This window comes from Falco naumanni, chromosome 6 (genome assembly GCF_017639655.2).
Source record: "Falco naumanni isolate bFalNau1 chromosome 6, bFalNau1.pat, whole genome shotgun sequence".
NCBI lineage: Eukaryota > Metazoa > Chordata > Aves > Falconiformes > Falconidae > Falco > Falco naumanni.
The window spans coordinates 49,315,829-49,328,985 of record NC_054059.1 but is presented as its reverse complement, the minus strand read 5'-3'; the positions used below and the strand labels follow the sequence as shown (position 1 = coordinate 49,328,985).

The 13,157-nt window shown below is 40.9% G+C and overlaps 1 protein-coding gene across 8 annotated transcripts in view; it reads right to left on the bottom strand.

The window, feature by feature from the left end:
• Window positions 1-13,157, bottom strand: part of TULP4 (TUB like protein 4) — a 185,263-nt gene that overhangs the window by 14,666 nt on the left and 157,440 nt on the right. For all 8 annotated transcript variants that reach the window (XM_040597229.1, XM_040597234.1, XM_040597233.1 and 5 more), the window contains 6 exons: window positions 10,147-10,371; window positions 7,128-7,362; window positions 6,483-6,627; window positions 4,829-4,973; window positions 3,472-3,565; window positions 1,772-1,915 (listed from right to left, as the gene is read on the bottom strand). In XM_040597229.1, coding sequence (XP_040453163.1) covers window positions 1,772-1,915; window positions 3,472-3,565; window positions 4,829-4,973; window positions 6,483-6,627; window positions 7,128-7,362; window positions 10,147-10,371 — 988 coding nt within the window. The remainder of the gene's footprint in view (window positions 1-1,771; window positions 1,916-3,471; window positions 3,566-4,828; window positions 4,974-6,482; window positions 6,628-7,127; window positions 7,363-10,146; window positions 10,372-13,157) is intronic.

Below are 13,157 nucleotides of genomic sequence, written 5' to 3'. Positions count from 1 at the left end.
TCATGGGTATTAAGTGCCTTATCAAACAAAATGTCATTCATTGTGGTGTTGCTTAATATCCCAAAATGTTTAAATTGGATGTTTTTTTTCATTTCTCCAGTGGTTTTTAATTGATTTGTTTGTGTAATTCGCAATTCACCGTCCATTTGCCTTGCCAAATCTTTACTGACTACATTAAGAAGCACCTGTCCCAAGAGTACCTCACTATGAACATTCCACTGCCCAAGACCAGCTTTCCACTATGTTTTTTAAAATCTGTCATGTAATCATTACTTAGACTGCAATATATTTTCCCATTATTATATGTAACTTTTTTTCTTTATATGCAGGCTTTAAGAAAGGATAACCCCAAGATTTAAGTAGCCTCCATTTGCTAAGTCAGGAATGACTTCTCAGAAGAAACTAGAAAGAAAAATGTGGACAAGAAGAGGAAGGCCGTTATGGAGGACAGGGTAGTATGGTTCTTTTATTAACCTTCTCAAAGAGCTGTGACAAATCTCTAACAATTTTCCCTATGTTTGTGCTCACCAATCAGCAGTTCTGAGTAATGTTTCAGATCTTTTAATAATATAAAAGGAATTGATATTGCGGACCTAATCCAATTTTCAGGAAGGGATGCCAAAACTTTATATTAACTTTTTTTTTTCCATTTCATTTTTGTATTACTTTCTGTCAGCTTGGACCATGTTTCATAATAGAAAATGTTGACTGCTTCCTATGCATAGTACATATACAATCATCAGTGCCTCTATTATTTTCTATAGATCCTAGAGGCAAATATTATGTAGACATAAATTAGGCAAGCCAAGCCCCAAATCATGAAAGAGTGGGCTTCATTTTAAGCACATGACTACTTCTTTACAAGTCCAGAGGACTACTCTGATGCTTGGGTCAGACATAAGCCTTGGTGCGTTCAGCTGTCAAAACCTTCGTTTGACATAATGGGAGTATTTCCATTTATTTCAATAGACTCTAGTACAAGCCTTCAACTGCTCTGCAGTGCTCGCACTCCCTCTTCCTTAAAGGGTACTGGCATGATGGCCACTCCTGTAGTTCCAAAAACGTGTGATCTGACAATAGGAATCCTTTACTGATGTGAAAATTCTAAAAACCTATTAATTTTATCTTCTTCTTGTCTACTATTTGTTAATTTTATTGCCATGATGGTTCTTTTTTTTTTTTGATTGGAAGAGGTCCTGAGTACTTCCAGTCCTTTTACCTGCTACATTCATATCACCTGCACCCAAGCCTTCCCTGCACTGTTTGAATCCTCTGCTACCTTACACCTCAGTTAAATGAGAAATTCTTCCTGATCCCCCTTGTTTATAGACTACTTTACTATTTTAGCTTCTCTGCAAGACTTGGTATTGTTAAAATCCAAATGGGCATTTATCATTTCTCAAAGGGTTTTAGGGGAACCTCCCCTCCCACCCAAGCTCCTATCAGTGGGCTGTGCCGATTACAGTTCTGTCCTACAAAGATGCAGAATACAAGGCTTCGATCTATGGAGAATTCTTAGTGAACTAAATAGAAGATGATTAATTTTCCAATGAACTTGAAACTTAGCAGCTCTGTACGAATTATATTATGCACATATTTTAGAAAACAATGCCCGTAGTGCGTATTAGCCTTATTCTAATTCAGTTTTACAGGACCCCATCAGACAAAGGGGTTTTGATTTGTGTGTTCACCAGAAGGGGCTAGTGACACAAGTGATCTGTCCTCCATTTAGCTTAACCTGTAATGTGGCAGACCTCCAGCTCCTCCTTACCTGGTAAATCATCTTCATCTTCACTGAAAACATTTGGATTAAATACCGGCAGGTTAATGTAGTCCATTGAAATCTTCCGCACTTCTGGGAGATATATTGTCATCTGCCTGGGCTGCAGATGCAGCAAACTGGTTTTATATATTACTGGAGAAAGAGTATAATAAGAAATAATAATAATAAAAAGATCTGTTACACAAAGAGCATCTAAAGCTAAGAAAGAATCAATTCAAAGCAGACAAAAGGGCTAAGACTATTTTTATTTAATGTATTAAAGACCAAATGCATGTATGGGCCATTCTTAGCCAAATCCCTGTGCAGCACCTTGCATAAACTGGATAAAAGAGATTGTTACTTTCAGCTATTTCTCTTTCAATAGAAGCAACATTTCTGTAGATAAATACTATGTAGAAATAATTAATTACTTCATCTTGTATACACATCTATTTTTAAAGAAATAAAATAATTTTTCCATTCTACTTTTGGAACTCTCCACTGCTACACACAAAGAAACCCTTTTTTGGCTCAGGAAGTTCCTGGGACCCAAACCCTTGGAGACTGGGAGAACACATGAAGGAATTATCACTATATGCTTGCTCTACACTTACATCCTTCCCTACTTACCTGTCACTGACACTGAGAGAATGAGCGTGACCTCTGGTCTGACCCGCTAGGGTCATTCTTACACTATCTTTTGACAATCATTGCAAATGCAGATGTCAGAAAGTTATAAATCACTTGGGGAAAAAACACCAAAGGGGCTGGAACAAACCTGAGGGTTTCCATAATACTTTATCAATCAGAAGGAGTGCTCTATGGTAGTAGCACTGGTTGTCCCCATGGTGACAACGCCCTGAGAGGACAAGCTTTGCCTGGAGGCTGGGCCAGAGAAGGTCCTCTCCTCAGTAGCTGGGACTCCCTCTCTTGTCTGATAGTAGTTGGTATAGCCACAGAAGGTATTTATTTGACTAATTCTGCACCCAGGGCATCACTATGTAGTCCTGACCTAACCATATAATGCAACACAGGAAACAAAAGTTCTCCAAAAAGCTCATAAAACTTCTATACTTGTGTTAATATTTCAGTTCAGAGCTGAGTTAGGCTAGGTGGTACCCTGTTCTTTATTTGGCCTTCTTCCTTTCAACAGGACTACCTAGGTAGAATTGGTCTATCCAGAAAAAGGTCAAGAGACTAGACAACTGCTACTTTTAATGAAGACTACAAATTTACTCACGCTCCAGCAAAAAGAACCATATGATAAGGCACTGCACTGACTTGAAGGGTCCTGAGCATGATTCGGTAAGGCCTTTTTTAACACTATTTTGCTATAAATAGTAACTAAATTGTTATAAAAATCTGACTTTAAAAAATATTTCTATTACATTAACTCATTAACTTAAAACCTATGATACTTACAGTGTTCTTTTTTTATTTGTTTAGGTTTTGTTCAAATAAACTGTAAAAATAAAGGTCTGGAGTTGACTGTTAATCAGTCTTTTTATTACAACTGAGCCTTTTAACATTTTCTTGATAATCTCATTATTGTATTTATAGATTCTAACCTCTTTTAGTTACAGTGAATTTTGCAAAATCTAATTCCTACTGTCCAGAAAATAAGTGCATTGTTAAAGAAGCCTTTTGATAATTTAATAAGAATCATATGGCATAAGTTTGTTCTTTGCAAGTTGGAAGTTTACTTTTACCTGCACCAAGGTTAGTCGGTAGGAAAGCAGCCAAACCCACAATTTTGAATTTGGTTCCCCAGATATTAGATGTGACCTGAGCAAGGTAGTTGTGCTGCAAAGCAAAAACAAGATCATTTTCACCTAATAAAATCTGTATCAAGCTCTAATAAAAAACAGCAGAGCAATCAAGCTATCGCAAGTGATAGCACAATTTCAGCTCCTCTTGTTCTTATTGAAACAGCCTAATGGGCCTATGTAGCAACTGTTATACCCAGTCATTAAGAAGTCTCATTTTGATATCTGAACACCATCAGAAATAACATATACAACAGCCACATAGGCTGATTAAAGCTGCTGAAGAACTGAACAACACGATGGCTGCTTAGTGAGAATACGTCAGTTTTCAGACACTTGCTTTTCCTGCACAGCAAGAGCACAGCTATTCTGTATTTCAGAAAGTAATATACCCTGCCCATTGGTTCTATGCTTACAAATCACTTTATAGAACAACAAATAAGACAGAAATTAATTACTCATAATGACAAACATATTTTTCCTGGAGCTTCCAAAGCAGCTTCCCAAACCACTGCTTCCACGGTGATCAAATTAGGGGTCTGACAGACCAAGAGATTTTCTCAAAGGCCAAGAGTTACGCTGCCAATATCAGGAGCAGGATGTAAGACTCTGGTCTCCTTCCCTAATCAAAGGGCTTTTAGTCCTATCTACTGCTGCCGTGTAACTGATCTAGAATGTTACAACATAAAGGAAAAAGTGAAATGACAGAGCAGAAAAAAACAACCGAGATGAAACAAAACAAAACTGAAAGAACACAGGCTGGTATTAATAAAATATGTAACCCAGACAGTTCTACAGTCTGCTAAGTTTCATTCACCCACAGGACACGAACACCACAAAGAGCACAAAGTGCTAATTCTTTGCCTTCCTTTCAATTAAGGCTGCTCCATGTTAACTATGAAACAGAACACGTGGCCCTCTTAAGCAAGCATTTCCTTATCTCTGCAATCCTCAGCAGAGCGGAGAACTATGAGAGCATTAAGACAGCTCTGAGAAACTGACAAAGCATTTTCACATACACTTTCAAACAGCCAACAACATCACCTAGAATAAAACCCCTCACATGGATTCACACTGACAGAAGTTAGTGGTGCCAGGAATTACCAAACACCACATGATATTGCATTGACACTTTCAAACATTAACAGTGAACTGGAAGACGCAATTCTTTAGTTGTCCATATAGTTACTGTAATTTAAATGAAAATATTTTACTGGTCAACATTAGATCTGTATCACAACTTGCTGCCTCTGGAAGGAGATGCATTTGGACTCAGGTCTGGTAGCAATGGGCACAATACCTGAGTAATATCTTCTAAAGGAAACTCTCTTCGGGTTAGGCTTGGCGAACCAATAGATGGTTTCCTTATTGGTAATCTTGGCGATCTCGATATCTCCTGCGCAGCTCGTGACATCTTTGGAGATTTGCGAGCTTCTATATTGATTCTGCATATAAAGCAATAATTAGAATCACCAACAGGCATGCAAAAATGGACAGAATTCAGGTCTTTGCATGTAAAGACATAATGAAGACAACTGGCATGGTGTCCTCTGACTAATAAAGACTGTAGAGTCTACAGGATGGAGAGCTACAGGTTAAATGTAAAGATATATCAAGACCTGACATACATGCAGGAACTCAGACTGGATGGTTTCTGATTCACTTAACAAAGCTTATAGTAGTTCTGCTGGATACAACATATCCTCCACTAATCCATAAAAAGGTGTACTGCTGAGCTATTTCGGCTATGCAGACTTCGCACAAAGCCTCAAGAAATGGAAACATGACACCTCAGCTGGCAGATCTCCAGATTAGTACAGCAAACGAAGGCTCCACAAACTTTGTCAGTGCTCTCATTCTAAGCCAAAAGTTATTCCTACCTCCCACTATACGAAGGGAGTCATGAACAAGAGATCAAGCACCTGAAAAAGCTCACCGGTAGGAAAAATAATGAACAAAAGTTACATTTCAAAAGTATGCTCTTAGAAAACCAAGGATGCAAGGTAGTTGTTCTTCCTGAGCCATTTCAAGTTTTAGGCTCAGGAACTGATGGTTCTTTTGTCAAGTGCGACTGAACTAAAACATCGGTATTTTGCACATGATATTCACATATAAAGGATGCATTTGCTTTGCCTCATACCAGGGCAAGTTCATAATGTAAGGTCTTTGGACCTTACTGAATGTAAGTGTCAGCTGCTGCTAGAAGGCATCACAGGGCTTCAACCCCACGACATGAAGCTGGCAGATAGATGTCAATGCCTGTAAGAAGCACCACAGACATCAGTGAGGCTCTGTGCAGGTGGAAGGTTCTATCTATGCACATATGAATATAATGAAGAGCTGGCAGGAAAACAACCAGACAAATTAATGGCTTAGAAGCCTGTTCTGTATGTTTTTACAGAACCTCCTCAACCCGGTGTTTAGGAGGATCTGTTTGCTGAGGCTCCCTTGCAAAGCCACCACAGCAGCAGTGCCACCTATGCCAGGATCTATACCACCTATGTATGGATTTAGGAATTTGAAAATACCCCTCAGGAAATAAAGGTTTTAACTAGACCAAGGACTCTTAAGCATTGAGGAGGTAAAAACACAAACTGTTTTTGAAGGACAAAATCTATTCCATGGTAGCAAGAGTTCACATGAGACAGAGGTGGGAGAGTTTGTAAAATATTTCTTTGAGATTGCCTGGGGAGAAGGGGTGCCCTATGGTTCCCCATTACCTTTTGCCTCAGAACCTTCCTCAAAGTCCACCTCAACACCAATCTCTGAGACCACTCCAGAACCGCACACTGTAGTGAAACCCACACCTATCTGCCCAAAGGAGTTTGCCTTTAATTTTATGAGGTGTCAAGACAGTCATTAAAAAAAAAAAAAAAAAAAAGAAAAAAGAAAAAAGAAAAGAAAAAAGAAACGGAAGAAAACCCAAGAAGAAAAAATACCCAAGAAGTGATTACCTGGGGAGTTTGGGTGATTTGCTAGCTCGGCTGATTTTGGGAGATTTCTTTGCTGCCCAGTCATCACTCAGTTCGATATCACTGGAGTCAGAGCAGTTGCAGCTGTCAATCACAGTGGAAATCAAGCTGTTTCCATAGATTTCATCTATCAAGACAGGCCCCAGAAAATGTAAGTGCTGCTTCAGAAAACTGGTATCAATTACAACTCTCAGTCATCAGAAGCATAAATCTGATCCACAGGCAGCAGCTGAGATAAAACCATGCAGAGAAAATTAACCATTCTGCACCCTTCCTAGTATTATGTCCAAATTTCCAATGGTTTGAACTCAAGTGAACGTGATTCGGAGGGGTGAATAGCATTCAACCAACTTCAAAACTGAGACTAAACAGTATTTCTGCTAGTGAGCAATCTATTCCCCACTATTCAAATATAAGAAGTTCCTCTCTGTGAAACAGAAGATAGCATGGTATAATTTCAGAGGCTTGAGCCTAGGTCATGCTATAGATTTTTTCCACATCAGAAGAAGAAAAAAAATCAGATATCACCTTCCATGTTGCATATATAGATCTTCTTTAACTCCTGAGGATTTAATAACTAAAGTATTTCTAAACCTTTTTTTATATAGACCAACAATTAAATTCTACCTGCTTTCCCATCTGTTTTAGGATCCATGATGACAAACTCCGGCCGCAACTTGCTGATACGACGTCCTTTCAGGATAGGCACCAATCCCCCAAGGTATTCCAGGTACAGAGTATAACATGGACCACCAACCTCTGGGTCATCTTCTGTCCGCTTCATCGTGCAGTGAAGCCGTTCATTACCAGCTGTTGGGTAGCTGACAAAATCTCTCATATTGTTTGGGTCTGGGATAGGAGGCTTAATTAAATGAAGGAAGGAAAAAGAAAGTTTCCTATAGGTTACTGTGGTTTGGTTGGTGGTTGCTTTTTTTCTGTGGTGACTTAACCCCAACACAACTAACTGAATTTGAACCCAATTCTAACTTAGCAGGTTTAGTATAGGTTACCACATGAGTTATGCAGAACCCACATGCAAGACAGAGTGGCTGTGTATTATTTAGTTAGATCAAAAGCAGCTGTACACAGAAAACTCAAACTAGTTACTTCAATAAAGGCAGCTGGACCTGTGGTTAGAGCACTGATTTAAACAACAAACCTGTCTTCAAGTCCCAGCTCTATCACAAAATTCTCTTTTAACTTGGTGTCCTGGTTTCAGCTGGGACAGGGTTAATTTTCTTCTTAGTAGCTGCTACAGTGCTGTGGTTTGGATTGAGGATGAGAATAATGTTGATAATGCACTGATGTTTTAGTTGTTGCTAAGTAGGGCTTACGCTACATCAAGGACTTTTCAAGCTTCCCATGCTCTTTCAGTGAGGAGGGGCACAAGAAGGTGGGAGGGAGCACGGCCAGGACAATAGAACATAATGCTCAGTATATAAACTGGGGGGGAGTTGGCCAGGAGTTGCCAATCACTGCTTGGGGACCAGCTGGGCATCAGTCAGCGGGTGGTGAGCAATTGTATTGTGCATCACTTGGGGGTTTTTGTTGGGTTTTTTCCCCTTGGATTTTATTCCCCTCTCTCCCTCTCCTCTTCGTTGCAATTATTGTTGTTGTTATTATTATTACTTTATTTCAACTATTAAAGCTGTTCTTATCTCAACCCACAGGTTTTACCTTTTTCCAGTTCTCCTCCCCATTCCGCTGGGGGGATGTGGGGCAGGGGGGCAGCGAGTGAGCAGCTGTGTGGTACTTGGTTGCTGGCTGGGGTTAAACCACGATGCTTGGGTAATGTCATCAGGTCTAAGCCTCAGAGTACCTTGTCGCTGGCTGGCCCTCCAAGTGAACTTGGACACCCAGGTTCCCATTCCTGGCTAGTACATGCTATGCCACTATACTACAGTGCTGCCAGCTCTGGAGGAAGCTTGTACCTCTATCACCTCCAAGCACGTGACCCATCGTTGCTGAGGGCCTAGTTGTGCGCAATGTAGAGAACTATGAGCACAAAGCTCAGGGTGGGTTTCTTTGCCCTGCTTGCCGGCACACTGTATTAATCCATGAAAAGCTCAGTCCTAAAGCTGTTGGACTGCTTTTGCCTAGGACAATATAGCCTATATAACACAAATACTATTATTATGTATAAGTCAACGCAGTTTCTTTCAAAACGGAAGTACAAGAAAAAAAAGTAGGAGAAAAAAGGACCCTCCTTAACTTGGCAAAATGGATATGGGCTGAGCAATCTGTGGTGTAGTCCTTAAGCTGGAGGGGGAAGAGGAATATACACAGGGAACAGGGTGCCTTGCCAGGCACTGGAGGCACGGCTGACAATGTAGGTGGGAGTATGTGGCTGGTGGAGAGCCAGGGTAAAGTATGAAGTAGTGCTGAGGAGGCTCCAGAAACACCCATGAAAGAGCAATAGGCATGTGGCTTCTGGGAACCCTGTTTCAGCCTCTCAACTATGCAGCCGCGTGACCTCTCCCCACCTCGGCAGCCCGGAGCTGACAGAAGGGCTGTTGGCAATGATGTGCCCCCTGTACTACCTCTGCCCCTCTGATTGCCTTCATGGCTCCCAGCCTTGCTACAGCCAACTGCTGCCTTCATCCCATCCCATCCTGTTCCATCCCATCCCATCCCATCCCATCCCGGTTCCACCCCGTCCCCTCCCCTTCCTGCCATAACAGCCAAGGAAGCATCACTGATGCTTTAGAGAGCTGCAGGGGTGGCTCCGGGACATGGAACGCATCCTGGGGAGAAGCAGGCATACTAGAAAGAACTAAGAACCACTGGTCTGTTAAATGCTCTGCATCTTTGGAGATCGAGGAGTTACGGTTACAGCAAGGCATTTATTCTTCTCTGGCAAATGCAATGTTTCACAGTCGCACAAATTGCCCTGATTAGCAGCACCCAAACGGAACTGTGCTGAATCATTATTTTATAGGCATAATTTGTTCTCATTTAAGCTCAGCCAAGTCCACTGATTTCAAAATAGTTATTCTAGGTCTGCACTGTTTTAACAGGGACCTGACACTGGCTCAAGAGAATACTAACACATACACAAAAGATATGTAACACAAAAATATATTTTTTAATGTAGGGCATTTACCAGCTAATGCTCTGGTTTATAAGCTGTGATAGTGACTTCAGAAATCCTGAAATGTGACAGAGGGCAAAACCGTGAAACAAAGTGGCTGAGCAGATGGCTCTGATAGTGGTACAGGGAAAGGCACAGTATCTGGTTCATTTCTCCATAGCACTGTTGGAGCAGTAAGGTTAGCAGAAGTCACTGTCAGTAGAAATATTTGTGCAACACCAGGTCTTAAGTATAACTTTCCTGGCTATATAAGGACTCATGTAACAATCCTCCTGTAATTGTGACACAGTATCAGTGTGATACTTAGAAAGGCACAAAATTACCATGGAATAATGCAGATCAGTATGTGTGAACCTTCTTTTCAGATTTTAATAGGCACCAAATGGATCAGTGGGCTCTTGAAGAGGGCTGGAATGACCCTTAATCAAGTTTTTAAAATTATAATTATGGTAACTACAGCATCTTGTAATATATCCATTGTCAGTTGGGAGCACCACAGGGGGGAAATCAAGCAACTCCTTATTCTTGCTCACACACACATTTCCTTCTTTTTACCTTGATTGTTGGTATAAAGGCAGTGGTGAGGTATGAGCAGAGCCGAGGGGGCAGGGTCAGTTTGCTGATATCCTTGTCATCCCGCAGACAGCTAGCGATGGTCTGCTGGCACAGCAGCTGCAGACTGGAAACCCTGTGCTCAACTCTGACAACATATAATGCAGGTCCAGAAGCCATCAGCAGGCGCGAATCCCTGTGACCCCAACAGATCGAGATGATAGGACGCTGCATGGAGAAGAGAAGGATACAACTTTAAAAGAGCTTGTACTTTCTCCAAGGTAGTTGCACAGAAAGTGACCACACAGCACCAAACATGCTACCTTAAGTCTTCCAGAAACCTGCCCACAAAAAGGGGGAAGAATGTGAACATCTGAAATTATTAATAACAGTGGTTGATGTCTATACACTGCTTTCTACTCACAAGGTGTGAAGATCTTCATGCAAGGAATTGTCTATCAAATTCATTACCTAGACAGGATAAATGACTTTAAAGTCACACAGTGTTAAAAAGCAGGATCTTTCGATGCCTCACCCAGATGATCTTTCAGTCATCTGATCAATCCTCATCCACTGGTAATGGCTCACATTTTACAGATGAAAAGTTAAATTATATGCCCAGAGACACTTAGTAAAGTAGTGGACAAAACTGTATCAGCTTTCTTGCCTTGCACTGAGTCTTCTGCTGCACAAAGTCTCTTTTGAACTATTCCCAGAGGAAGCGAACTGTGAAAGAGCACCAGGGACAACCCAGAGAACAGCCTTTTGTCTTCTGCTTGTCTACACTCAGAACTGTCTAAATTCATGACAGTAAAAACAGAGTCAGGGACAACTGGTACTAAGTGTCAGAAAGCAGAGCAAAATAGCAATAAACGCTGCTTTGGACATTATTCCCTGCTGCATGAACATTAAGAGTTCACGTGAGAATACCAAGCTGGGCTTGCAAGGAGCTGTCTAAACTCTCTTCCCAAAACCCATCTTTTTTATGTAAAGCACCAGTCTGTTGTGACCTCCTGTAGCCCTACCACTGTTACTTTTGCCCTTCATGAGTGTTAGCGGCATCTGCCTGTCATCTCTTGCTTTCTGTGTTACAAAGCATCTGTGTTTGCATATATATACATACTGTAGGGAACGTCAATCCCGTATCTGCTATCTCTATACAAACAACACAGAGTAAAGAAGAACCTCTCATTCCATGAAGAATACTGTGCAGCAGGCTGTGATCAGTGAACTACAAAAGGTTTACTCCTTCCTGTGAAGGGCTTCCTTCTTTTCACAATCCATGACACTCAAAAGTTTAAGCAAACATGTTTTTCATGTAAATTATGAACTGTATTTACTGAAAGGTCAGGGTCTCTTTGCATTATCTTTGCTTTTCACAAGATGCACCTTATACAGAAGATAAGGGTTAAGGCACCATCAACAGTAACTTTTATTCACTCCTTTCTAGTAATATGGTGCCTAGATAGCTTAGTTAGATCAGCCCATAAACTACTAATCTAGTCTGGAGGAAAAAAGCTTTCCCTTCATTACAAATTCAAGATGCTTAAAAGGTGAGAAAGTGGAATGAGATGTTTCTATGTGAATGAAATGAAGTAAAATGCAGCTGCACAGCACTGTATCAATCTCTATCATCAAGATAATGGGCTGGACAAAACACCTTTTTAAGAAAAAAGATCTTCCCTCCTATGTCATCTTACACACACAGACACACACTTACTTCCATGGAGGCACAAACCTTCAGGCTCACTGATATGCAAATAGAAAGGAGCAACATGTGAACCTTGTGATTTTCACAGTAATTGACGAAGGCATTTTGTAGTGGAGAACTTCAAAAGAATTGAGGAATCCTTCTGTATTATCAATAATTATTACATGGCTTGTCATAACCATAATCTGTGGGAGAAAGCCTTAAATTTGGTGAGATGTCACATAAAGTAACCCTTACTGATGGGTATTTTCATGATTTGAGAGTGTGGCTCAGCCCTCATGCTGTCTGGTAGTAATGAGACAGTACAAGCTCCTTGCAAAATAAATGCAACTGAAAAGGCACTGACACAGGTTAGGTACCGACCACATCTACTGTATGACAGCTGGGAAAGGCACTAGTAGAAGTGACCCCGGTTTCTCCAAGGGCTGAGTTCCAGCATAGGCAGAACAATCTACCTGATCATTACAGTGGGATCCAAACTACATCCTTCTGTTCACCTTCCATCAGCTACAGCTTATCTCTAAATACGGTGAAGGAACAAACAGGTATGTGACTCAGCACACAAATGCTTATTTATTGGATATTATTTAATGCCAGAAGAGAAGTCTAATATCCCAGCTATCATAATCCAATACAGCACACCCAGATAGCCCTACCATGAATTCTAGTACTGCAGCTACAACAATCCAATATATCACACCCAGACAGGCCTCTGTTCATCCAAGCACAGTCAAATGAAATCACTTCTCTCCTCAGGTTACCACCGCATGCAGAGAACAGCAGAGATGCAGACAGCACTAGTGCAAGAACCTTTGCAATCTTAAACATATTCCTAAGGAACAGGTTTTTCAGCAGCTTTGAAATGCTGGGTGGGACCTCTGGCAACACAGCACAGTGGAGTTCAGGAAGAGCAGAAAGTCAGAAGTCGAAAGACACTGCCTTGCTGCACAATTTCACCAGTTTCCCAACAGGCAACCAGAGTTGTCAGCCATCTTCTAAACTTGTGAATGTCTGATTCCCTTATATTCTGTTTGTGTATGTTTAAATGCACACACACAATACCTCCAAGTATTGTACTGTTTGTAAATGACAACATTTCTACTCTTCCACTTCTACATTTAGTCCCCCCCACATACCTCACATGTTTTAATCTTAATATTTTCAATCTCATGAACGAGCGCTTGTACCACACTGGTTTGTCTTTGCTTACTGATCCACCAGACACAACTGGCCTTCCTTTTCTATGGAATGGTCAGACCCCTGGTACTCCTCAAGCCTAATATCCAGCAACACTTCATTTATG